Source organism: Nesoenas mayeri (genome assembly GCF_963082525.1).
Source record: "Nesoenas mayeri genome assembly, chromosome: 1".
In the NCBI taxonomy this organism is placed as follows: Eukaryota; Metazoa; Chordata; class Aves; order Columbiformes; family Columbidae; genus Nesoenas; species Nesoenas mayeri.
This window is the reverse complement of record NC_137541.1, coordinates 178,166,170-178,192,817: the sequence shown is the minus strand read 5'-3', so window position 1 is coordinate 178,192,817 and position 26,648 is coordinate 178,166,170. Positions and strand designations below refer to the sequence as shown.

General features: G+C 38.7%; 1 protein-coding gene across 1 annotated transcript in view; it reads left to right on the top strand.

The window, feature by feature from the left end:
* Window positions 1–5,772: 5,772 nt before the first annotated feature.
* PCDH17 (protocadherin 17) overlaps window positions 5,773–26,648 on the top strand; it is a gene marked incomplete at its 3' end in the record, with an annotated part of 91,227 nt that continues 70,351 nt past the window's right edge. Inside the window, exon 1 of the mRNA XM_080363185.1 lies at window positions 5,773–8,818. Coding sequence (XP_080219311.1) covers window positions 6,203–8,818 — 2,616 coding nt within the window. The 5' untranslated portion in view covers window positions 5,773–6,202. The remainder of the gene's footprint in view (window positions 8,819–26,648) is intronic.

The following is a 26,648-nucleotide window of genomic DNA, read 5'->3' as shown; positions in this document are numbered from 1 at the left end:
AGATTTTTATTTCAATGCTTCTGATTGAGGATATTTCTTATTCCTCTTTTTTTGAAAGTAGAAAGGTTTACCCATCTTTGCCGAGGACAGAATAATAAATTAGTAGATTTAGTTATGAAACTCTCCCACAAAAAAGTCTGAATACTGTTGTATTATGTTCATGATTAATCCGCATTTTTTAAAAAGTTGGGTTTGAGATGTGTCCTGTTCCTATCAGTTATTTTGATTGATGTGAGGCAACATTTCAAGTACCAGAAAGTAGTTTTCCAAAGCATAATTTAACCCCATCCATATGTAGGTTATTGTTAAGGCTGTTACATTGAAGAATTCCTTGTTGAGCTTCTCCTATACAGTCTGTTTAATGTTTTCTTCTTAATCTGTCAGATAGTGTAAGCCTTCTATATGTGTATACTTATTATTAAGGATTTGCATTTTATCTGTGTATTAGCTTCTCCACAGGATAGTTTTCTCATCAAACTGTTAATAAGCATTTCCATTTTGTTTTTGTTTCATTTTTTTTCAAAAATAAAATACAGTATATATTCAATATATAATGACGTGGCACAACACATAGTTGTTATTATTGGCACTCATTGGCATTACATTAATACACTTAATTTCTGACTTTTCCCTGTGAAAAACAAAGGGATTTACTGATGAATGTATAGAAAATTATGAAGCTAGTCTAAACTGTCAAATATGTAGTGTGTCCTAAAACTTTGACAGAAAAAGTATTTTAAATATATTGTAAAATCATTGAACAAATAAAATATTCATTACTTGCACAGGTGGATTAAAATCAATAAATGCCATTTTGTTGTTATATACTGTCTGATGTAACAAACATCAGCCTGGCAGAAGCATATATTCGAATACAGGTATAATTTTTTTTTTTATGTGGTTCTTTTCAGGTAGGCACCTAAGGCTTTATTGGGTTTAAGAGCCACAATTTTTAAAGATGTCAAGATGATATAATTTCCAATAAATCATTAGAAATTGATAACAATCTGAAAATTAATATTAAAAATAACTCTGTTGAAGTTAACACTAAAAACCACAATGACTTGTAGGTGTTTCATTTATGATCATCAGTCAGTCATAGGTTTGAGGATCCAATGCTAGTGATTTAGATTTCGTTTTTCCATCTCTAAGTATTCCATGTGTGTCGTTGGTGTCAAGGGGGTGTTGTAAGATGCAAGATGTTCGATAAAAAGGAAGATTTTACAAGCAAAGTCTCCAGTTACGTTGATAAAAGGTTATATAGTTTTTCCCTTAATTCAGAGTCTTGAGTACATATTTTACAAACTGCAGTGACTTCATTGTGGAGCATTTATTGTGTAATGCTGAGTCATATTAAAAAAAAAAAAGATAAAAAAGAAAAAAAAAAGAAACAAAAGCATTTACTAGGCTAGAGAAAAAAAGTGATGGAGATACTAGCCTCCCACCACCCAAAAAAACAACCAAACAAAAAAACAAACAGTAAAATTCATGTTTGTGGTTTTCTTTTTTTCTTTTTCACATACATAAAGAATAAGAAACATTTTCAGTAATATATTACTCAGTACATGTCACTGCAATAGTGAAACTTTTGGTTTATCCTCCTGGTGCTCTTCTGCTCCCTCAGTAAGGAAATTAGCGTCACGGTATATGTACACGCTCAGGCATACACACACACTATATACCCCCAATGCAGCAGTAACTCTAGCACGCTAGAGGGAGCCATTACATAATTGCAATGACCCTTTTTTTTCCCCAATTAGCAGAACTTGCATAGAAAATATCTGGACATCCCAAGACATACTCCAGGTTTGGCATAGGCAGGGGATTGACGAAAGAACAGCACAGGACTCGTGTTACAGTGAAATGAGGTCTCCTGATAGCTCAGAGGCTTACTCTGGTGTTCATTCCATTTTTAAATTGTGCTGCTTTTATAGGGAACCTCTCCAAATAAGTGACTTAGCCAAATACGCCGGTTTCCATCAGCCAATCTGAAGCCCTCATTCAGAAAGCAAAGCCCATTTTGTAAACATATCCTTCATTTCGTCTGTCTGTCGCTCTCACACAGCAAGTTGGCACGTCTGAGAGTAGTGATTTTACGCTGCCACTAATGTATGTATAGTTTATTTATATATTGCATTTTATCGCAGCATTAGTTTTATAACGGTTACTAGCAGACTCGTTCTGCATGGCAAGCTATCCATTTCAAAGATACAAAGAGGTCTTCAGGGCGGGAAGGTGGGTCTAGTAAGAACACTTATTTGAATTTAAAAATTCGTAAGACTTTCTCCAAGTCAAATGATATTTACGGGCATAGTAACTCAGAAAGGGCTGTGGGTTATCCTATTGAGCAAGACGAAAGAGTAGCTTCCTTAACTTAGCATTTAAGAGCCGCTCCTAAAATAATTAAATAATTGTCACAACCTCTTGTAATTGTTCTAGAGTTGATTTTTTTCTTTTCTTTTTTTTTTTTCCTCTTTTCCCCCTAAATGATTCATGCTACTTACACGCTCGTCATTCACAGCTCACAAATGGCAGCTTCATCTCAGTAGGCGCGGATCGAGACCATGAGACCGGCGCTCCAACAATCCGAGCACTCACCTTTCCAGCCTCAGCGCTCCCCCCGCGCCCACCGCCCCGGCCGAGAGCCTCCCGCCGCGGCGGGGGCGGAGGCGGGCACCGCGCGGGGCGGGGAGCGAGGGGAAGGGAGGAGAGGGCGCTGCTGCAGCCCCGAGCCCCGCGCCGCAGGTCTGCCGCCGCGCCCGTCCCCCGCCCAGTCGTACCGCGGTTCCGCGGGCATCGGGGGATGCTCCCACCCTCAGGACCTGCCCCTCGGAGAGAGGGACACCCACTCGTGGCGACTCTCGTAGGGCCGAGGCGGAGGTGGCGGGTGTATTCATCCATTCCCCCCCACCCACCATGCATCCCCGGGGAGGCGGGAGGGTGCGCTGGGTTCCCTGGGGACTCGGGGTCCAGGCCGCGGAGTCGAGTTCCTCGCCCTCGCAGTGCTTTGGCGGAGTAGGGGGGTGTCACGTCCCTGCGCCTTTCCCACCCGTCATCACGGACGACTTGTTAATATGTCTTAAAAATAAATAAATAAGGGGGGAGGTGGTATAGAAATAAATAAATAACGCGAAGCCGGGGCGGGGGCGCGGCGCTGCGGTGCGGTGCGCGGCGACAAGACACCGCAGCCCGCTCGCCCGGTATCCTTCGCACGTTGCGCGTCTCCCACCGAACCGATCTAATCAATGACACCCAGCGCCCGCCGCGGCCCCGCCCCTCCCCCGCCCGCCCGCCTCCTCCCATTGGCGGCTGGGCGTTGGGGCCGGTCGCCGCCGCTGCCACCGATTGGCTGGCGGGGAATCCGTATCAATGTTTAAGCCGCGGCGTGAGGTGAATAGAGGCAGTCGGCGAGCGGCGCTGGGCGAGCGCGGCGGCACTGCCGGTACTGCAGTGAGGGAGGCGAGGGGGAGAGAGAGAGAGAGAGAGAGAGAGAGAGAGAGAGAGAGAGAGAGAGAGAGAGAGAGAGGGGCAGAGGCAGAGGCAGAGGCAGAGAGCGGCTCCAACTGTTGAATTTTCGCCGAATTCTCCACTTACCTGCGGGCGGCTGGTGAAATGGATCTGGTTTATGGGAAGTCGGCGTTACTTTCGCGTGCTGTCTGGCTAAGACTGGCGACCGTCTGTTCGAAATGGGCCACTCATCAATGAGGCAGAGAAGAACATTCATTTTTTTCCTTATTTTCTTTTTCCTTTGAAAGCCTCTCTACCACAGGTTGCAGAATTGTGTACTTTGGGTCCGGACTCAAATAAAGGAGAAAAAAACAAAAACAAAAACAAACCAAACAGTGCAGAACTGAGACTCGGAATTAGATCTGTGAGCTGTATGTTTTTATTGGGGTTTTTTGTTTTTTGTGTTTTTTTCTATTTTTTTCTTTTAATATGAAAGATCTCTGATTTATATGACACATAACACTGAGGAAAGGTGGTTAAAAACACTCAGCAAAGCAGGAGACAGACGCGCCTCTGTGCCAGTGAGTGGATAACAGCCTTGTTTTCCTGATCCTCAGTCTCCCGGAGAAAGAGGTATAGTAAAAGTGTAGCTGGATCTGACACCCCCTCCCATTCTTTTTTTTTTTTTTTTCCCCCTTCTCCCCCCCCCCCCCCCCCCTCCAAAATATAAACCTGATTAATTTTTTCTCCTGTCTATAGAGTGAGTCAGAGAAGCGTTAGGGAGAAGCTGCAACTAATGTCTGTGAAGGGAGGAACAGGAGGCGATAGTGAATGTGATTTGTTCCGCTGGATCTGACTCATCCAGCAGATTGAAGCACCTGCATTTCTGGATGTGACATTCATTTATTTCTGGGTTTTAGAACCTGAAATAAAATTTAGTTACCCTTCCCCAATACTTAACTACACATCTTATCGCTGGGAAAGGGATATCGGAGAGGGGGAACGCATCTGGCGTTGCCGCCGCTTTTCTCCACTCTACAAAGATGCCCAGAGAGACCGTTAAAGCTTGAAAGGATTGCAAAAAACCGCATCACACCAATCGCGAAACTGCATAGTTTGTAATATAAGCGAATTAGTCGTTTAAAAGATCTCCCACTTTATTCATCGCCAGGATTGTTTTTCCTCTTCTTCTCCCCTCCTCTAAATGAAGAGGACTAGGCAGCAGTGTCATTGGAAGGAGATGCTGAATAGGAAGAAAAGAGAGGCACTTGACAGCGCAGCCCTGTGAATACAGAGACTGTTTCCCTTTTAGCGATAGACTAAGAGAGAGAGAGAGTGTGTGTGTGTGGGGGGGTGGCTTTTCTTTCTTTCTCTCTTTCCCCCCCTTCCTTTCTCACTCTTTCTCTCTCTTGCTGCCTTTTTTTTTTTTTTTTTTTTTTTTAATCTGTGCGTCCAGCCATGGGTTGCCTGTTGATTTCCTCTCGGTTGGAGAGAAAAGCAAACTGGAATTAAACTGCATCGAGAAAAGTGCAGCTCCTCAGACACGCATACGCACACATGCATAGATACACATAGAGAAAGGATGTGGTGGTGGCGGCGGCTACTGGCCTGTCTTAAAGAAACCCAAGTGTGCATCTGATTGAGCACAGTCTGTGATTTCTCTCAAAATATATATTTTACTGCTAATAATGACGGTCAGCTGGTGGGTTTCTTAATTTTTTTTTTTTTTTTTTTTCCACAAAAGGACGAATGGGAGGCTGGTAGTAGAGGGAGAGAAAGGAAACTACAAATCCGGACACTAGTTTTTGCAGGGGTTTTTTGTGTATGTTTTGTTTCTGCCTCTTGCCCTGCAATCCTCCTTTCCTTCTGATTCGGGAAGGAAAGAGTGAGGGTGTACGAGACAGAGAGGGGGGAAATACCGGTGGCAGCGAGATGCAGCTCTCTGCCGCAAGCAATGCAAGATCAGATCTCTAAATGCAGCAAAACACTCCCTGAAAACCAACAACCCCGCGGTGCAATCAGACATTTCACTGCCTCTCACTGCACACGAAGAGGGCTTCAACAACAAGCTGAGACTTTTTTTTCCCCTTTTCTCTCTCCCACCCCTTCAGTCTACTCCATCACAAGCGATGAATAGCAAATAAGCTTTTCTACCCCTGCTGACAGACTTGTGGCCACCCTCCTTTCCTATGTATATATGAATACACGTATTTGAAAAATAATCTTTTTGATCGTTTTTAGAAAAACAACCACTGCCGCCGATTTTTTATTATTGTTATTTTTATTATCCTTTGTACATCTGCGGGGATTCAAGGATCGGGAACGCTTCGTATGCCCGGAGGAGAAGATCTTTTGCGAATTTTCTGATTTTTTAAATCCTCCTACTGCCGAAGTTGGACAGCCGAAGTAACTGCGAGGGGACTGCAAGCACGGCAAGCGCTTGGTGAAACGTTGCCGAAGCTGCTCCCCCGCCTCTCTGCCGCTCCCCCCACCCCCCTTGCGATTGCTCCCTCCCTCTGAGCTACATGGTCCATTTGCTGCCTCTCATCCTGTGTCTTTGCAGATGTTTTAGAGCAACAGGTTCAGGAACTTAAAATATAGGGGTGGGGAGAGAGACGGAAAAAAAAAAAAAAATCAAAAAAAGAGAGAGAGACGACGGAGGAGGAGGAAGAACAAACCCAGAGCAGGAGGCAGAGAACACGGGGACAACCCTGGTCGCCGCTGCAGCTGCTGCTACCCCCACCCCTCCTCGGGGATGTACCTTTCCATTTGTTGCTTCTTCCTCTACTGGGCTCCCGCCCTGTCGCTGAAGAACCTGAATTACTCGGTGCCGGAGGAGCAGGGAGCAGGCACGGTCATCGGGAACATCGGCCGCGATGCGCGGCTGGCGGCAGGCTCGGTGGGAGGCGGGATGCTGCCCGCGGAGCGCGGCGCTCCCGGCGGCGGCCGCGGCCCCAAGTCCACCTTCCGAGTGCTGGAGAACTCGGCCCCTCACCTCCTGGATGTGGACGGGGAGAGCGGGCTCCTCTACACCAAGCAGCGCATCGACCGGGAGGCGCTGTGCCGGCGCAACACCAAGTGCCAGCTCTCCCTCGAGGTGTTCGCCAACGACCAGGAGATCTGCATGATCAAGGTGGAGATCCAGGACCTGAATGACAATGCACCGGCGTTCCCTTCTGACCAAGTGGACATGGACATCTCAGAAAATGCTGCTCCAGGCACCCGCTTCCCCCTCACCAGTGCCCATGACCCGGATGCTGGGGACAACGGGCTGCGCACCTACCTGCTCACCCGTGATGACTACGGTCTCTTCTCTCTTGATGTGAAGTCCCGTGGTGATGGCACGAAGTTTCCAGAGCTGGTCATCCAGAAGCCATTAGACCGTGAGGAGCAGAGTCACCACACCCTGGTGCTGACAGCACTGGATGGTGGTGACCCACCACGTTCAGGCACTGTGCAGATCAATGTGCGCCTCATTGACTCTAATGACAACAGCCCTGTCTTTGAAGCAGCCTCCTATGTGGTAGAGCTGCCGGAGAATGCACCACTGGGTACTGCTGTCATTGACCTTAATGCCACTGATGCCGACGAGGGTACCAATGGAGAGGTGCTCTACTCCTTTAGCGGCTACGCACCTGAGCGTGTTCGCGACCTGTTTAGCATTGACCCGCAGAGTGGCCTCATCCGTGTCAAGGGCAATCTGGACTATGAGGAGAGCGGCCTCATTGAGATTGATGTTCAGGCTCGGGACTTGGGGCCCAATCCCATCCCCGCTCACTGCAAGGTCACCGTCCGCCTCATTGACCGCAATGACAATGCGCCCACCATTGGCTTTGTCTCCGTTCGCCAGGGAGCACTGAGTGAGGCTGCCCCACCAGGAACTGTCATTGCCCTGGTGCGAGTCACTGACCGTGACTCAGGCAAGAATGGGCAGCTGCAGTGCCGGGTGTTGGGTGGTGGCGGTGGGCCTGGAGCCATTCCTTTCACCCTGGAGGAGAACTATGATAACTTCTACACAGTGGTCACTGACCGACCCCTGGACCGTGAGGCACAGGATGAGTACAATGTGACCATTGTGGCACGTGATGGAGGCAACCCTCCACTCAACTCCACCAAGTCATTTTCTGTCAGGATCCTCGATGAGAATGACAACCCACCCCGCTTCAGCAAGAACCTCTATGTGTTACAGGTGCCCGAGAACAACATCCCTGGAGAGTACCTGGGCTCTGTCTTGGCCCAGGACCCTGACCTGGGCCAAAATGGGACAGTCTCTTACTCCATTCTGCCTGGGCATGTGGGTGATGTTTCCATTTACACCTATGTCTCTGTCAACCCCACCAATGGTGCTATCTATGCCCTGAGGAGCTTCAACTACGAGCAGACAAAACACTTTGAGTTTCGTGTGCTAGCCAAAGACTCAGGTTCACCCCACCGCGAAAGCAACGCCACGGTACGTGTCACGGTGCTCGATGTCAATGACAATGCACCCCTCATTGTCCTGCCTGCCCTCATCAATGACACTGCCGAGCTGCAGGTGCCACGCAATGCTGGGGTGGGCTATCCCGTGGGCACCGTCCGTGCCCTGGACAGTGACTTTGGGGAGAGCGGACGCCTCACGTATGAGATTGTGGAAGGCAATGAGGAACACCTCTTTGAGATGGACCCCACTAGCGGCGAGATACGCACCTTGCACCCCTACTGGGAGGAGCTCAGCCCTGTGGCTGAACTGGTGGTAAAAGTCAGTGACCACGGCAAGCCCAGCCTCTCCGCAGTGGCCAAGCTCATTGTCAGGGCCTTGGCAGGGCCCCTGCCTGAGGCTGGTGAGCCACAGGTGAATGGTGAGCAGCATCGGCGACCACACTGGGACTTGTCACTGCCCCTGATCGTGACGCTGAGCACTGTCTCCATCATCTTGCTGGCTGCCATGATCACTATTGCTGTGAAGTGCAAGCGAGAGAACAAGGAGATCCGCACCTATAATTGTCGCATTGCTGAGTATAGCCACCCTCAGCTGGGAGGAGGGGGAGGCAGTGGCGGGGGAGGAGGAGGCAGTGGCAGTGGAGGGAGCAAGGGCAAGAAGAAGAAGATCAGCAAGAATGACATTATGCTGGTGCCCAGTGAGGGCGAGGACAGCCGAGGTCCCCTCAATGTCATGAATGTGGTGAGCAGCCCATCCCTGGCCACATCACCCATGTACTTTGACTACCAGACCCGCCTGCCCCTCAGCTCTCCCAGGTCTGAGGTGATGTATCTGAAGCCCGCCTCCAACAACCTGACTGTACCCCAGGGACATGTGGGCTGCCACACCAGCTTCACAGGGCAAGGGACTAACGCCAGCGAGGCTCCCCCGAGCCGGATGTCCATAATTCAGGTAGGAGACTTTTAGAATACCCTGGACCTCACTTTAGACTCTGGTTTAACTTTACCTTTTGTCTGCAGTGAAATCTGCTGTAAGGCACCACTGAAGGGACCAACACATGTCACTACAGAGAGGTGGACTTAAAGTGGGACCAGACCACATCTGGTGGGTCTGGTTCTGCTGTCACACTGGTGTTTCCAATGTGATTCAAAAGTAAATGCCCACTGAGACAGAGTTCCATCAGTACAAAAGAGGTGCATGTGAGAGCACAGACAGGCATTTAGTAGGTTAGGGGCATACTGGGGTATTTTTGCAGAAGATCATCAGACAAAGATGGGCGCTTCCACAGGTTTCACTTTGCTTTGGTTTGGCATAGAGAAGGGGGAAGGTGTTTCTGAAGCAATCATATCATCTGCAGTAACTAATAGGGAGAAACTCTACACACTGAGGACATCTATTGCAGCAGTGTATTATAGCCCTCCAACCCTGTATGTAAATATGAACTAGCTTTCCAAGATGTTTTTTAATTTTTATAATTTCCTTCTTTAGAATAGCTATACTTTATTTATTTATTTATTTATTTACATGGAACAGTATCATTTGGGCTCCATTGCCTCCTCCTCTTCCCATAAACAACCAAACCTTCAGCGCTTAAAATTTTGCTTAGTCAAATAGAAAGAAAATGTGTGTGGTCATTCCCTTCTACACCAAATGTTAACAAAACTCACATCCTGTCATAAAACAATAAAACAACTGGTCAGATTTCCAGTAGCCTGAGTAGATATTGATGATTGCTTTATACTAAGAGACTTACATGGTTTTTCTTCTGCCAAAGCTCATTTAGAAATTACAGCTGGGCTGCATTCTGCACACTGTTCTCTACCAACTTTTGTGATTCTGAGAAATGTCAGAATTTGGACCATTGAATATAGGGTGCTAATTAAAGAATGACTTAATTTTTAGCAGATAGTTTAAAATCTAAACTCAGAAGATGTATTCCAGAGAGACGAACTTGCAGAGTGAAGATGAGGGCAGAATTTGGCTCCAATTGATTTAATTGAAAGTATTACTTCATGATTAATGCAGCCTAATGTTCAAATACTACAGGTATGTTCCAAAGTGATTTTTAACGTTTGAATTGAAAGCAGGCTCTGGATAATGACTAATAAATATACTTGAAATGTCATATCTGTTTTATCCTATGGTTCTCCTAATATGCTGTTCCGAGTCATAGGGGAATGAGCTGAGTGTATCAGAAGTGACACAGACTCATTTTGTGTATGAAGCTAGTGGGAAAGAAGTTGCACTGTAGACACTTGATGTACCAAAAGAAAATTCATTTTATCTTTGAGTTATCATGCCCTGCTGTCTGTGAGCACTGAATGTTCTAGTTGCCGCCTGTATCTAATGTTTTAAACAAAATAGAAGTGGCCATTGATAATTGTCAGGTTAAGTAACCAAAATTCCAGTAACTGATAGCCTGTAAACTGAATATTTATAATCGGGAAAAAAAAAAAAAGAAAAAAGAAAAAAAAAGAAAAACAGCTGTCTGTACAAGGTCACTGTGAACTAATCACCAACCCACTATTGAGTTGTGTCACAGAAACAATTTCATTTTATGCCTATCATGGATTTGTGTTGCTATCAATTAGGTGAGGGGAGCAATACTTAAAATCTGAAATTGATTTTAACAAAAAGTGACACTTCAGTAAGGAGTTTAGGTTAGGGCACAACCAGAGATAATTTGCTTTATTATTCATGCTTTAAAAACCAAATAACTTTCAATGATACTTGTTTAAGTAATGTCAACTTTTTACTGTAAAATGGAGTTGTCAGAATGCTAAAAAAACCCACACTTTTTTTCCTACCGACAAGCGTAACAGTTACTAAAAGACAGAAAATTATACTTTCCTACAACCATGTAATGTCTATATAAAGCAATTAATTCATGTATTGATGCTACTCAGTAGTAAAGATTCAATTGTAGTGTAAAATCCCTATGGAAAATATGATTCACTTTTTTACAGTGTTCACTGTATAATATCAAACATGATTTTTTTTCTGAGATCTATATAAAGCTAAAAGAGGAATTTCCTCCCTTAAAAAGGTGTGTTGTGCTTTCTATAACAGTTTTCATTATGACAGCTGTCGGAAATGTTAATCATAACCCCTCATAACACATACTGGTCTATCTAATATTGTGTTTACTTTGCCTGAACATCTACACAGAGTGTTTCAGATGTATAGATGGTCCAACCAGTAGATTAGAAAACTTTAATTTCTCCCTAGTGAACAACCTGTTCAAACATACTTATTGATACTATATGTCGTAGTTGTATTGACAAAAGGAATACACAGTATGAAACAAGAGCAGTTGGTTCCTGTTTAGGAAAGGTCTAGACTTAAAGTAGCTACATAAGAAAATCTGATCTTCTTCACTCTAATTTTATGTTACTAAAATACATTTTGTATTCTCCATCTCCACATCCCTGAAGTAAATTTTATATAAAATTTGTGTTTAGAATGTAGATACTACTTTGTGTCTGTTCCTGTACTTCTGCCTTATGTAAAATTCAAATGACAAACTTAGGAGGAAATAGTAAAGAATCAGCCCTCTCTCTGGATCTACTGTATCCTTAATCACTCCAGGAAACCTATGTCTGGAAAAGCAAATTGCACAGTTAGGAATCAAAGGTATAGCCAGTGGAAAAAAGATACAGATTTCAAACAGCTGCTTCACCATCTCCTTTCATTAGTCAATTCAGAAAAGCAGTCTTCTTTTTTACCTCAGTAAGGGAAGCTTAAATGACTCTATAAATGTTCTCTAGCAATATTCACTTTAGTTTTTCCAGATTATTAATGAGCCACAATAATCTTGCACTGTCTGTTACATACAATGATACTGGTTGTCTTCATTCTTATTTTCTTGCAAGAGTTTAATGTCAGAATTCTTTAGCAGGAGCCTGTTATTAAAACTTTAAGTTTATATATATGTATATATATGTGTGTGTATATATATATATATATACACACACATACTTACATATCCATGAATATATATATACATACTAAATATTATATTATTACCTAGTACATCCAATTGAGTCTGTAAATATTTAAAATCAAATAAATAATGTATTTCTCAGTAAGATCCAAATCCTCTTACTCCTATTAGAAGTGTGTAACATATTTTTGCTTTGCAGTAAGAGCCAGTAAAGCAAATACGCCTTATGATTCCCTTATTTTTCATGAAGAGTATTTTATTCTACAGATAGCCCAATTGATATCAATGAATACCTGTGGAGTAAAGTGTTACTTAGTGACGATGGTTTTCAGACTGACCCAAAATGACCAGCAGCTGAAAAAATACTATCTGGTACGTGTAAGAGAGGTGTCATCTTAACTCTCTTCAAGTGACTTCTGCTACATGTTAGTCACACAGTTTAACAACTTGTGTGTTTACTCACTACTTTTTAGCATATGTCATGGTTGTGATAGTTCTATGCATCCATGAATTTCTTCAACACAAAAAAAAAGCAAAACCAAAACCAATCAACCAACCAAAACCAAAAAAAACCCTGAACAACTTATATACGTTCATATATATATATATATATATATACACATGTATATATATATGTAATTTTGGATGGATAAGCAAGGATGCAGTATACTTCCAGTTTTTATTGGTGCGAGAGATTTGCACATTCTTAGCGCCTTTGAAAATAGATCATTTGTGTTTTTATGCACACGTGAGGTCAATGTGAATGAAGAACAGTGTTTAGTAACATACTGGGAAGTCAGAAAAGCTACACTTTAGCATGTTTCATTGCTTTTAATTTCAGCAATCATATTCTAAATATACTTTAAAAAATGCTTTCAAATGTCAGTCTGTTAAAAATACCTAAATATAGGCCAGTGCTATATAATTTTTGTTGCCAGATTCAAAATTCCATGTGACTTTCGAATCACTTAGGATCCAAACAATTAATTTTTATTGGGGGAGAAAAAAAAAAGAAAGGCAGGAGAAAATGGAAAATCTATGTGGCTCTGGAAGAAGATTTCTGTTCACTCTACTCCGTAAAGACTACTGGGCAAATTCTGTTTGTCTCATTCTGGTGAGTAAATCAAGCTGAACTACTCATCTGAGTAAGAGAAACAGGATTTTGCTATATTTTGAAGAGTAGACATTAGAAAAAGAAATATCATGTACAAACATGCATATATATATTTGTATCTCTCCTACCAAAAAGTTCTGAGTTAATCAGTTTGCCTTTCCCTGGGCGAACAAGCCACAATTTCTTCTTGCAGGTTTCCAATACATAAAAGAGTAGATGGATAAAGGGAAACAATTTCTTTAAAGAGACAGATTCTGGAAATAGGTTCCTCAAAGTGACATAACAATAGTGTAGAAAATGATCTACATATGCAAGGCATGTTGATCATCCTAGAGATTATTTATTATTATATTTGTGGTGCAGCTTGGAGAGGTCTGTAAATATATCAGGAATGAGATGGGAATGAATAAATAGAACACTGGTCACACCTTTTGCTAAACAAAGGTTAAAAAAGATTGACTGTGTTGGTAGTAGCTCTCAAGCTGTGAATCACTGTAGCTGCTCTACTAGGTAGTCCTTTAGCATTTGAAGATAAAGTACAGATCATTCTTAATACTTCAGGCACCTGATGTGTATGATGTGTCAATAGATTACTGTCAAGTCCCAGTGTAGCTTCGTCACCAGGTATCTAGTAGTACCTAAGAAGATAGACTCTTCAGGGGAAATAAAAAATCATAAGCTATATTAATGCTGCTCTGTCTTTGGATATACTGCTCCGTACTTTGAGCAACTTCAGGTCAGAAATTTCAAGATTACAAAAAGAAGTCTGCAGCTGCTGCAGTGTAAGGAGAAACAGATTTCCTCACAGAAGTTGTATTTATTCTTAGTGTTTTAAATTCCTACCTGAAAACAGAGGTATTCACATTTTATTTTAGTATCTTCTGCTGCAAATAAGGAACATTATCGTCTCTCACTAGAGCTAGTAGAAGTTAACATTTTGCACCAAGAGGGGCAGTTCCACACATTTGCAAGTTTGCAGGTTTGTTCTCTATTATTCCCCAAAATTTGCAGCTGCATATTCTGGGGCTGTATCTAAAGATATCAAATCACCATCAGATGAAACTTCAGAACTACCTGGCTAAGAAGCATTATGGTAGATTTTACGGTGTTACAAGGCTAGATGTCTTTCAAAATAGCTATGTGAATGTTTGCATTGTGTAATATAGTCTGCATTTAGTATGATTTTGAGTTACGTCATTCTGTAGCTTTAGTTTTACATATTCAATGAAGTCAATACCGAGTTTGGCTGTGTAAACATTTCAGAACAGGATCTTTTCTATATTTCTGTAAAACATTATTTCATTTTTTTGCCAAGATATGCTGCATAATACTGTGACACAGAGTATATATATATTTTAGGACCAGATATGGCAACATACTGCTTACTATGGCGTCCTCTCTGGCTGCTGGAATGGGCAGAGGGAGCAGAATTGGGCTTTTATTCTGTGTTACACCTGCTCTGGTTTTGATCTTGAGCTCCTTGCCGGTATGGTTTATAGCATTATTATTCCAAAAGTTTAATTCCTGATATATAGGCCTATGTGAGATCTAAAGAACTTTCCAAGATAAAATACGATAATATAGAACAAGAAACACAATAAAGACATTTTAAGAGTCTGAAGTAGAATAATGATATTATGAGAAAGAAAATGATATTGCCAGAATGGAAATTCTCATTAACTAATAAATTAAAAATAATAATGTCTCTGCAGAACTTGCTGTTTTATAAAGTTTGATTTGAAAAAAGCCAGTGCAGTTAAAATAAGACATGAAGCAAGTAATGCAGGATTTACCAGATCATGGCTCTCAATGGCTTTAAAAAGTTATATCTCAGCTTTCTTCATTCTGGTGCCCACTGTCACTACCTAACCTTAAATGGGAAAATTCACACAAATTTGTGATTACCAATGTAATTTTGATGACCCATGTTGACGAAAAGGACTGTTGTTACTCACATTTCAGTAAATAGCATAATTTTGACTTCATCAATGTTTTCAGTGGTTCAAGAGTAAATCGTGACTACAAACCTTAGAGAGTGCGGCTTAGCATGAGTTGACTCTTTATTTTTAGATCTCAGCCTTTCATGATGTTTTTTTACAGCTTCTTTACAAACAACTAAGGAGACTGGAATTTAGAAGATTTTTTAACTATGATGTGAACTGTAACACAATCAGGTGTGCAGCTGAAAGAAGAAATCAAAGACTCCTTTGAACATATTGTTGAATAAATATTTTCATATCTTTTTGAAAGTGTACATAATACAATATTATTCTTAAAATTCAGCAAATACTGTTATGTGTAAAAGCATCATTAGACACATGTAAATATTTGCAAATATTACTTGGTATTAAGAAAGTAGAGATACAACCTGGCTTCATTAATGAGGAAAAAAATGTCATGAAAAATAATTTCTTCCTGAGTCACAACCTCTGACAGTAAAACAGTTGCAATGTTGTTTTTAAATGAAAACAGACATTTTTTCTCCCCCCCTGCCCTTCTCCAGCATTTTTTCTTTTCACTTACTTATTCCTCAGGAAGTGTTAACATACTGATAATATTTTCACATATCATTTTAAAGATCCTGCTTAGTTTTTTGTTTGTTTGTTTGTTTGTTTGTTTGTTGTTCTCACAAAAGTTAAAATGCCTTGTCAAATTAGTTTTTGGTTCAATATGCAAGACACTCATTCTACATATAAAAAGTGTATGTATATAGATTGTTGGGTTTTTTCCTGAAGAAAACATATAGGATGTATGACAAAGGTCTTGAGATACCTCTTCAAAACTGAGGAGTGCCTGCACATGTAAATAAAAGATATTTTGACACTAATATTAGTATTTTCCAACAGGTAAGAATTTTCTGTGAAAAGAACTTGCACAGTGATTTGTTGACTGAAGCAGAAACACAGCCCTGTTTTTTATCTTTAAAAGTATAGAAGAAATCCTTTGATGTCAAAAGGTCAGAATAGAGCAGTTGGAACAAATTTTTGCAGCAGATAGCCTGAGAACTTTGTACTGTCAATTGTATCTCTGCTTCAGCTGTAAGAAGAGAAGTGGTGAAATTAGTGGTAAAGGGTTCAAAAATGTGTGAAACAAGTGAAACTCTTAGGGGACTTAAGGCTTTTATCTAAATAGAAAAAAAACCAACACAACAAAAACAAACAAACAGCAAAAGGTAATAGAAAGAGAGTGGCAAACTGGGTTTGGGGAAAAAGTTCCTTGAGTTTAAGTGTTTCATTTGTTATGTTTTTAACGGGGCAACAGGAGATTAACTGGTTGTTGCTGTTTTTGCTGATATGATGAGATGAAACGGTGTACAGCCTGCCATAAATCTTAGCCAGGATGCATTCTAAGCCCTAGTAATATATTTGTAATACTCTTTTTAATGCAACCTTTGTTTCTTAGTCTACTGTAGACATTTATCTGTCTGTCTATCTATCTATCTATCAATTTATTTATTTATTTATCTATTTATTTATTTTTACAGAATAAGATTCTGGATTCATTACTGTAAATCCTATGAGAAAAAAAAAGGAAATAGATATATTTTTTTAAGTATTTTAGATAAAATACTCAGTATTAAGTACTACATTCAAGAACAAGCATATTCATGTGAATTTTCCATGTTAATTAGGATATTAGTCAGTGCTTTAAATAACTTCCTTCTGCAGTCAAATATTTTCTAGCTAAATCCCAAAGGCTGCTGATATAATTCCTATTTATTAATGTCACATGAGAAGCATTTCTTTCTAATACTGAATTGCCTCCACTAGTTCATTGTATCACCTGTACAGAAAGAATAGCAGAAGGTGAATTCATCTTGCTTGAGTTTAGAAGATAGATCCTTTTTTAGTCTGGTGATTTGTCCTCAAAAGCGAGGAGTCCCTCTAATATAAAGGTATTGATATGTAATTTCAGCAAATTATCAGTGTTACTTCTACAGGACAGCACAGAGATCAAATTGCATCTCACTTTCATGCAGTGAGGGGTTATCTTCTCTTTCAGACCTCAAGATAATCAGTGTCATGAAGGTCTGTTTGCAATTTAGTACATTATAAGTGATATAGGCAAGTAAAATCCTTCAAATAAACAGTATTTTATTTTAGCCATGGACCTTTCTATTGGCTTTGTGATGAATGTATCAGATCAGAATTCCTCTTGTTCATAAAATACTTTTACCCATAATAGAAATGTTTCTAATCACATCCTGTTCCCTGCTGGGCCATTGGATGCTGCCACCTCCATGGCACACCAAAGGAGGACTCCAAAGTGGAAAGGAAAAGCCTCTTTACAAGATATAAATGCACAATTTGAACTGTGTGGGTGGGACCTCTGATCGATGTATTGTAAGTTCTTGCAGTAATAGACATGCAAAATTAGTTTCAGGCAGTGTTTCAGACCATCTATTGATGTATGTGTGACATGCTTGTATTTGCCTGTACTAGCTCCAGTGACACTATGATTACTGGTATTTGCAGTCCTTGCCCTGGAAGACTTCCAGACAGTTTTATTGTATTGAAATGGCTCTTACAGTTCATTGAACATCCAGCATAACACTGCTGAATATGATTGGCGCGTTTACATATATTTATTAAAAAAATCAGGCAGTTAAACTGCATAATTATGGGAAAACGAATCATAACAATAAAAGATCATTTAAGTTAACAAGCTTTGTGATCAAAGGATAAATACAGGTTGGATAAATGAGACTCTAGATGTAACTAATCTACATAAATAGGCTTTGGTCTGATTAGAGGAAAGGAATATATTAAAGTAATCTAAAGGTATTAAAAAACATTTTACTTCAGTATTTTTTTAACATCTAGTTTTATTTTATAATATTTTTAACATTTCTGCTCAGTAAAAATAGCTATGTTCAGTGGTAAACTACTTTTATGTGTTTTTATTTCTTAATTAACAATGTTTACAGTGCAAAGAAAGTCTAAACTAATACATGTAAAGTAACATCATAGTTGTCGTTCTAGTTTGAATGCGTTGTGTGTCAAAAACGTTACAGATTTTTTAATGTCTTAATTTAATTTTTTTTTTTAATGTTGCAATGTTTTTTGATTGATTTTTAATTAAAGAAAAACATTAAAGGGAACATTTAAAGAACAATTTCTTGTTTACTGTCTTTATCAGCAGAGAGCAGCCTTTGTAGTGTTTGAAAGCTGGTGCATTAAAAATCAATTTCAAGTCTTCAAAGCTATAAACTCTTGCTTGCTTTGTAGATATATACTGTTTTTAAAATCATTGGAAGCACACTTGACAATTGAATTAAAAACAAAAGGTAAATAATGGGTTCATCAAAATTTGAAGGATTTTAATGTATTTTTAATAATAGTGAAAAGATTTTTTACACAGAGCAGACATGTGAATCACAACTTGTAGCTTTTAAATGCATAATTTGTTTCTAAAGACAGTTCTATGTATTCTTTTATTAACAGAATTTTGTTTCAAACTTCTGTTCATGTTATTTTGTTGTTGTTAATGAATGGCATGATTCAAACACAGAACATGTCAGTCAGTTTCTTTACTTACGATATTTCTGTCTTGTTCTTTGCTGATTGCTAAGCAACCACTTATGGTTAAGATTGTTTAGCTACAACTTAGTTTAAAAAAAAAAAGTGAGCTGAAGTGGACTAAACAAATTTTCATTAATTCTTAAGGAAATTATTTAAATTCCATAAAATTTTAAAGGTGACAAAGAACAGAACATTGTTTTAATAATGCATCTAATATTCAGCACTTGGCCTTTGTTCCTATTGGTATCGAGGAAAAGGCTCTTTTTCCACAAATCTAGAAAGAGTAGGATGATGTCTTCAATATGTATACTAGCATTAATATTATGTCTTTCAAGGCATGATCCTTAAAACACTTATTCAGGAAATATTTTAATTTAGGTCAGTAAAACATTAAATTAAATAGATGGCTTATGGGAGAGAAGTTGCTGATGTGCATAAACATGTGCAGGATTCAGTCCAGATCTGTTAGTCTGTGTTAGCTGAACTGCTCCCTGTTGCTTCTCTCCTTTCCTTTAAAAACTCTGCAGAGCTGCAAAAGCTGTTTGTTTCACTTAGTCTCCAAATGCATTCTCTAGTGCTCTATTGAGATAGTCCTGATGTCTGAATATTTGATATTTTTGCTTTTTCGCATAGACTTGTGTAATTTGATATGCAGATTTGAAGATCATAAAAACAATCCTGCTTTGATGATCATGAGCAAGATTATCCAGCCACAGCTGTAAAGTACGAAGTGTGTTCTTTTCTGATCTCTTCATCATTTCAGTGGATCAAATGACAATAAGAATATAGCGGAATTTAGAGTGCTTGGGAAACAAGGAAACTAAAAGCCTTTAAAAAATGGCAGCCACAAAGCCTTAAAACTATTTGGATTTCTAGACTATATGCCAAATAATATAACTCTTTGTACAAATACGTATGGGTAGATACATAGACAAGAGAGCAGCATGGCTTCAAAAGAACTATCTAACTGGATAAAAGGCATTATTAACAACCAATGTGAATCTATTTATTTATTTTTTAATATTGTGTACGATCTGTACCTAGCCATGTAACACTGTTTTGGAAGATGCTGTCAATTTGCAGCTTTTGTTGCAACCTAGAAAGCATCAAGTTTAGAGACAAATGCTGTTGTCATTTTTTTTCCTGAGGCAAGACTATAGGTAAGGAAGGATCTCATTTTCCACTTCATGGTAGAAGTTATACATCTTGTTTAAAACTGTGTATCCCACTATCAGACTTCAGAATTGAGGGCAATGATGAAAAGGAGGTATAAGTCATGTGACATATGAGAATAATCATCACTCAATTGCTTCCATCAGCTGTGTCAGGTATTAAAAAACACATGATAATTTGCATCTCATATCTCCAAGAAAGGAAAGTATTAGTCACAGCTTTGTAGCCACTGGGTGGAAAAAGGGGGAAAACAAAGTCTTTTATGTTATTTCTTTCAACATTTCTTCATTTTGTTTAAATGTGTAAATATCTTCTGTCTGTTTACAACACCTGCGGCTTTGTTTCAGGCTTAATAGGACATAGTACTGCAAGGGGCAGAAGTAACTGGTTGAATTTATTTTATTATTTTTTCATTGGCCACCTATACGTGATCTTTCCCAATAGTGTACATCTCATTATCTCAATAATGTGATGGCAATTAAATAATAATTCCTTCAAGCGTGAAATAACTAATTTTAAGTACTTTCCAGTGCTCATTCATTTCAAACAAGCTTCCAGAATTTTGAAGAAAACTTTAATTTGAGTTCATTTAAAAGATATGTAGACCATACACAGTCTCTTCTTCATCCCCTGATACTATCAAAGGAACCTTAGGAACAAGTAACTAGATTTCCAGATTGTGACCTACTTGTTAGTCTACTTTACTTGCATGAAAATAAAGTACAATAAAGCTGTATCTATTATGCAAATGTAAGCTTTGGGAATTTTGGTTAGTATTGGCAAATATCTTCAGATAGTTAAATTGCTTGCAGTCATACTGGTCTTGCTGATACCAGTAAATGAAGAAATAGGCATACATGTTGAATAGCTGTGGGAGGAGAAGACTTTATTTAAAGGAAAGGTTTTGTTCTGATTTAGATTTGGAGCCATAGGTTTTCTATAGTATTTTATAATAAAGACAATTACATAGTAATTTAGGTTAGAATGCGTGCCCAGTTCCCCATCTCAAAACCCAATTTGTTACTACCTGTGGCTATTTCTATTAAAAAAGAAACATAATTACTATGAATCTCAGCAGTCTAAGAGTAAATTTTTACAATTACAATACCTCCCTTGGGCAGATGTGTGAAAATGGCAGATTAATTCCTGCCAGTATCTGTCTATTCCTTCCACATTCTTAAGGTTGCTGGTAGCTTGGATTATCATTATATTGGTGCTGTTTGTTATGTTGTGGTTAAGGTTAAAGCTGCAATCCTCTTACAAATATTGAGGAATAGGGCTCCATACCATTACCTTGGAAAGTCTGTACACTGAAGTTTGATACATAGGTCCTAGGAGTAAGATCCTAATTCTATTTTCATTGAAAATTAATGAGTTTAATCTTGATCTTAGTATATTTTAGATGGGCATTTTATACTTTATTACTTTTTGCCTGAGAAGATTTAAACAAAAACAACCAAAAACCCCAAGTTTACTCATTCTTAGGAATCTATGGTGAAGTTAACAAGATTGCATGTGAACTGAAGGCCAAATAGTAGACCCTTAATATTGTATGGCTTTTATTTTATTCCCAATGGCACAATGACATGTTTATTTACAAAGAACCACCAGTAAGTTGTGATGGACCTGAAATAATGTAAATTAATAATTCTCCATAGAAATGATCTAATTAATTTTCTAATGAGCTTTTCTACTTGAAAACAAATTTTGAGGGCATATGTGTAGAAGAATTGCAGGTAAAGGCTCCACTCCTGGAGATCACTCTCTGCAGCTAAGCACTCAACTCCATGTTGAATTCCAGTGAAGGTGGAAGTCAGTGTTGCTTCATGTGGGCTCGTGATCTACCTGCAGGGAGCAGCATTAGTCTGTGTTACATATCATCTACGATAATGGGTATATCCAGATTGAATATTCAGGAAGAGCAGCATGAATTATCTTAATAAATTATTTTTTTCCCGTTTGCATGAGTTTTTATCTGGATTTCTGGCACTGTACCTGCTATATTTTCATTTCATTACACACACACACTTCTTCCGACTGTTGGCTTTGGTACTTCCGTGAAGTGACATTACTTAGAAAAGGTTGGATTAGATATTGTCTTTGAAAGTTCATGACTAAAAAGAAATAAACAAATAAATAAATAAATTCATACATATTATAAATGCATCCTTCAGTTGCCACTGCGTGCATTCTCTTAGAAAAAAAAGTGCTTACATGTCAAGTGAGCATCCTGCTAATTAGAGGCAAACCCATAATCTAAGCAGTGTAACTAGCCCCTAAGTCAATTATTAGCATTCTGTTCAGTCTCTCTACCCCTGGTGAAACTTGCAGCAGTGTCCTAGATGTTGACCAAACAACACTGGTTTGGAACAGAATAAAAAACTGTTCCTAATCCTGGAATCTGTGCAGAGAACATTTCTTATGTAGATCTTCCTTGTCTTAACAGTAAATAGTAAATTCTGATTTCACACTCTCGATAGAGTGTGAATGAGCTATTATGAGAGGGGTAATCCAGATTGTATTTATTTTTTTTATTTATTTATCCCAGGCTATTAAGAATTTACAGGTCAAAGCCAGCCCCTTAAATACCTTTGAGTTTATAGATTACCTGTGGAGATCCCTAGAAAAGTGAGTGTTGTGTTCTGGATGAGGTGATCCTATCGAATAAGTTAACTATTTTTTTTTGTTTGTTCTGAATCAACTTTAATATAGAGTCCTGTATGAAGACATTGCAATAGGTTAACACTGAAGTGACAGAGTTGTGGATGGTTATACAAAGCCTTATAGCTGAAAGGCTTTATTTTTTCTGTCCAAACTTACTTGACCACTGCTACTATATTCATGGTGTATTCAATTAAACTTTCCATTTTATGTAGTACCTCATCATAGACACATGACTGTTATGGCTTTAAAATATATTTAGGGACAGAACCTCTTGCTAAATTTGTGCAAGCCTAAATAATTTATATTATGTCACAAATGATAAATCAACTCATCACCACTTACAGTTGAAAATCTTCTTGCACAGGAATGTGAGGCTGTAAATTTTGATGATCTACAATTCTGTTGTAAATTCAGCCATTATTTTGGTAGCATATTTAGTGGTGTGTCTTTTTCTAGTGTTAAGAGGAAATAATTATGCCAAGGTATTTGTGTGAAAGTAGGGCTTTTTATCCTGTCATAAAATGTTAACAGAATATCTTGTTGAGGATTTTTAACAAAATGTTGAAATAAACATTTGCATGACCAAAATAAGAAGAGGTAATAAAGCAAGTTTTAACATCTGTGATTTTCTTTCTAATTCCTAAGGAGTTTAAGTAAATCATTGCTTTTCTTGGGAAGGATTTTAGAAAGAGGAAAGGGATAAGGTTGCAGCTTTACGGGAAATAAGGTGATCTAGATTTGTCTGTTCTTCTGACAGTCACATAGGAAGAAAGCTTTGGAGTTCCTCTTTATGTGTGTTTTCTGTGCAGGCAGCATGGCTTCAGAATCAAGTCCTGCTTTAACTTCATCGCTTGTTTTTTCACTCTGTAGGGAAGAAACATAGAACTGGACTCTAGTGCCACATTCAGTGTTTGCTGCCTAACTAATCACCTTTCCCTGTCACTGCCATTACAAATCTGTTTAAATGCCATCCATAGAGAAGACCATATGCTGGGTTAAAGGAATGTAACGTTTAAGAGTTTCTTCCCATTTTCTATCACTATTGTAATCTTCTTCCTGCTCCTTTGCAGCTTTCTTCAGCATACAACATATGTATCTGTGGGAACGTAGCACGCTATGTAAAGACTCACTTATCCTTTAATTGAAGTAAGCAGACTGATCCAAGAGCTATTGAAAACAATTTGAAAACATCCATTGATTTCAGCGAACCTCAGGTCATGGCTTGTGAGAGTTTTATTGTTGTCTTCAGTGAGAGTATGTGTTGGACAGAAGAAAGTAAACACAGTAGAGAGATGTTAACACAAACTTAACAGATATTAAATATCCAGCAACTCTGTTTCGCCTTACTAAATATTGTTAGTACAAAACAATTTGTCAGTGTTCAAAGGCCACAATTTGGTCTCCTTCTCCACCACACAGTACTGCAATGTTTATAAGCTTTTATCTGTTCAAAAAACATTTGTTGCATGTTGCTCTTAGAAACAGGAAAACAGCAGTGATAAGAATAAGACGAATTCTATAACACTTAGAGACTTCACTGGGAATTCCTGCTGACTAAGAGTTTTGAGAAATGTCTCAAAATTAAAAATAAAATGCCAGGAGCTCACAAATGTACTGTAGAAGCTGTGTGCACAGGAAAAAAAAAAAACCAAAAAAAAACAAAAAACAAAAAAACAACAAAAAAAAACCTTGTTTCCATACAGAAAGAAGGCTTCTAAACACAGAGAGAAAAATATCTTTTAAATTATAGCAAATATTCAACAATTTCCTTTAATTGCAAGGCACTAATACTGAAGTTTGTCTCTAAATTTAATATCTTAATTTCCAGACTTCATATTTACCACATGGATTGGAATGAAAACTCTAAAAAGCCACTTAATACTATCCAAGACACACTCACAAACATATTGTTATTTTGAGTTCTTGGTATGATATTTTTAGAATAAACTGGGTATTGTGAAAAGTGCAGATTTCATTCTAGTTACCTAATTGTAGTTGAGTCTGTTATGCAGTAAACATAATATCTGTTAGGAATACTAAGGCAGAATCAACTTGGTGGGAGCCAGAAATAAAAGGTGCATTAAAGCGTTTCAAATTCAATCATTAGGTTTCATTGCACCCATCTGCTACCAGAAAATATAATTGGCAACTTGATTCATTGACCTTTAACTGTCATTTTGGACCATGTTTTTGTAAATCCGTATTTTCAAGTTAGAATTAGAGAGTTAATTTGATAAGAGAATACCCAGTACATCGTAATGCAATTACTTTAGCTTTTTTTTTTTTTTTAAAGCAAAAGAGTTTTGTGGGTGTTTTTGTTTGTTTGTTTTGTTTGTTTGTTTTATGTAATCAGGTTTAACGGTCTGCTGTATATTCTGCTAATCCAGTCAAAGTAGTTATTTAATATTGAATGTAGTTAAAAGCAGTTAATGTTCAACTTCATTAAGACTTCTATTAAACAGAAAGCTTGCTGAACTTCTACTTTTTTATACAGGATCTACTGCCTCTTATTAATTATTTCCAGGGGTTTCTGTTATCCTAGAATTATACTTACAAGTTTTAATTCCACCAAGACTATGCAGCACAGTACAAGGACTAAATAAGCATTGAAATTGTGGAGTGCTTCATATTTTGTTTCTAAATTGTTTTTTACCTCTTTTCTTTTATTTTCTGAAGCAGATATTATCTTACACAGGTGGGTTGAAGTGCATACATCTTTTAGCACTTCTATAGGTGTGGCACACAAGTAGACTGTCTTATAAAATAACAGCCTTACTTAGAGCAAGCAGGAAACAATGTGATAAATGAGGATGATTCAATGTTTTCTCAGCAATGGTAAACAATTCTACCATTTTGTCATCTGAAGTTTATGTAATGGGAAAAAAAGTAATTAAATGTGTTTCTTTACACAACAGGTTACGATTCCTCAAATATTTATGTAATATAGAGACAGATGTATATAACCTAGATTTATAATCCCATTTCACAGCTTTTCCAAATACTGGGGAGCTTGATAAATAAGAAGCCGATTATATTGGCAGTATAACTCCATTAATAGGATTCAGATTTGCCTTATTGACAAGCCAGTACTGTTAATATGATCCAGTATATTAAATTGACAGGAAAACTGGAGCAATAGAATGTATCTGCAGCCTAATTGACAGGGAAGCTCTTTCAAAAGGTTCTTAATGTGGTTTTTATTGACAGAGTAGCTTCAATAAGTACATATCATTGGTGAGCAGTGTAAATATATTGGATGCAACTGTACTAGCAAATTCAGGTGAAGTAGTTACTGTTCTGTTTTACCATACTTTCATCTTTATTTTGTTTTAAGTTGTATCAAGCTCTCTCATAAGACCTTCACGAATGCTTCTTAAAGCACCAGTCTAACTGCACAGCTCACAGGTATCTGACAAGTTGTGAATTATTTCAAACTTGTTCATCATCTTAAAATGAATAGAGGCAATACAGAGCAATGTAATAATGTGTCATGAATTTCATTATGTTTATTTATTGATGCTGTGATAGCAGAAGCAGATCTATTATGCTTTCAGCTTGAGCTCTTTATGTGGTGTGATGTTTGACACCTCTTCCTATGTTCTGATTTTGAAGCTTCTCCAAAAAGTAGTATATCTCGAGAGCTCATATTACAATTATGTTTTTCTAGTCCCATTTAACAACTTTCCACATTCTCTTCCCAGACCGTGCTGATTTCATTAGGTGCCTACATTTCATGTTTCTTCAGCACAAAATAAAATGAGACTCAGAAACCTGAAACCATTATGAAAAAAACAGCAACATGAGTTTGAACGGAAAATCTTCTTGATTCCCGCTTCGGTAGAAGGAAGTTTTGAGTTCAACTTCCACACTTATTCCTAGTCCCATCTTTCTTAGAGAGAGAAATCTGTATTTAAACACATAACCTGCATCTGCTCTGGCAGAGGAATGAAGGTTTTTGCTAAGCTGACTTCCCTGCTGATGAAGCAGCAAACTGTTCCTGAAAGGATTCAATCTTTTATTTCATTTAAAAAAAAAAAAAAAAAAAAAAGTCTGATCAGTGTCTGGTCTCATCCCATCTTTTGAGTATTTTTCAAGTCTGCTTTTTCATCAAGGTCACTTAAAAATATGTTTCTCTATAGTGACCCTAAATGCTTCTTTAGCCTTCAGGTTTGGTGCAGCCAACAATGAGGTGAGAGGAAGCCTGACTGGGCCTTGTAGCTTCAAGTCATAGCCCTGTGTTAAATCCCTACAGACGTCTGTCTTCTTTTGTGGCTTGTGCATTGCAGAGTAAACTCTCATGGAAAACTGAAGAAATAATTGTCTTATGTAAACCAATAGTACAAACACAACTGAAATATCTGCAGT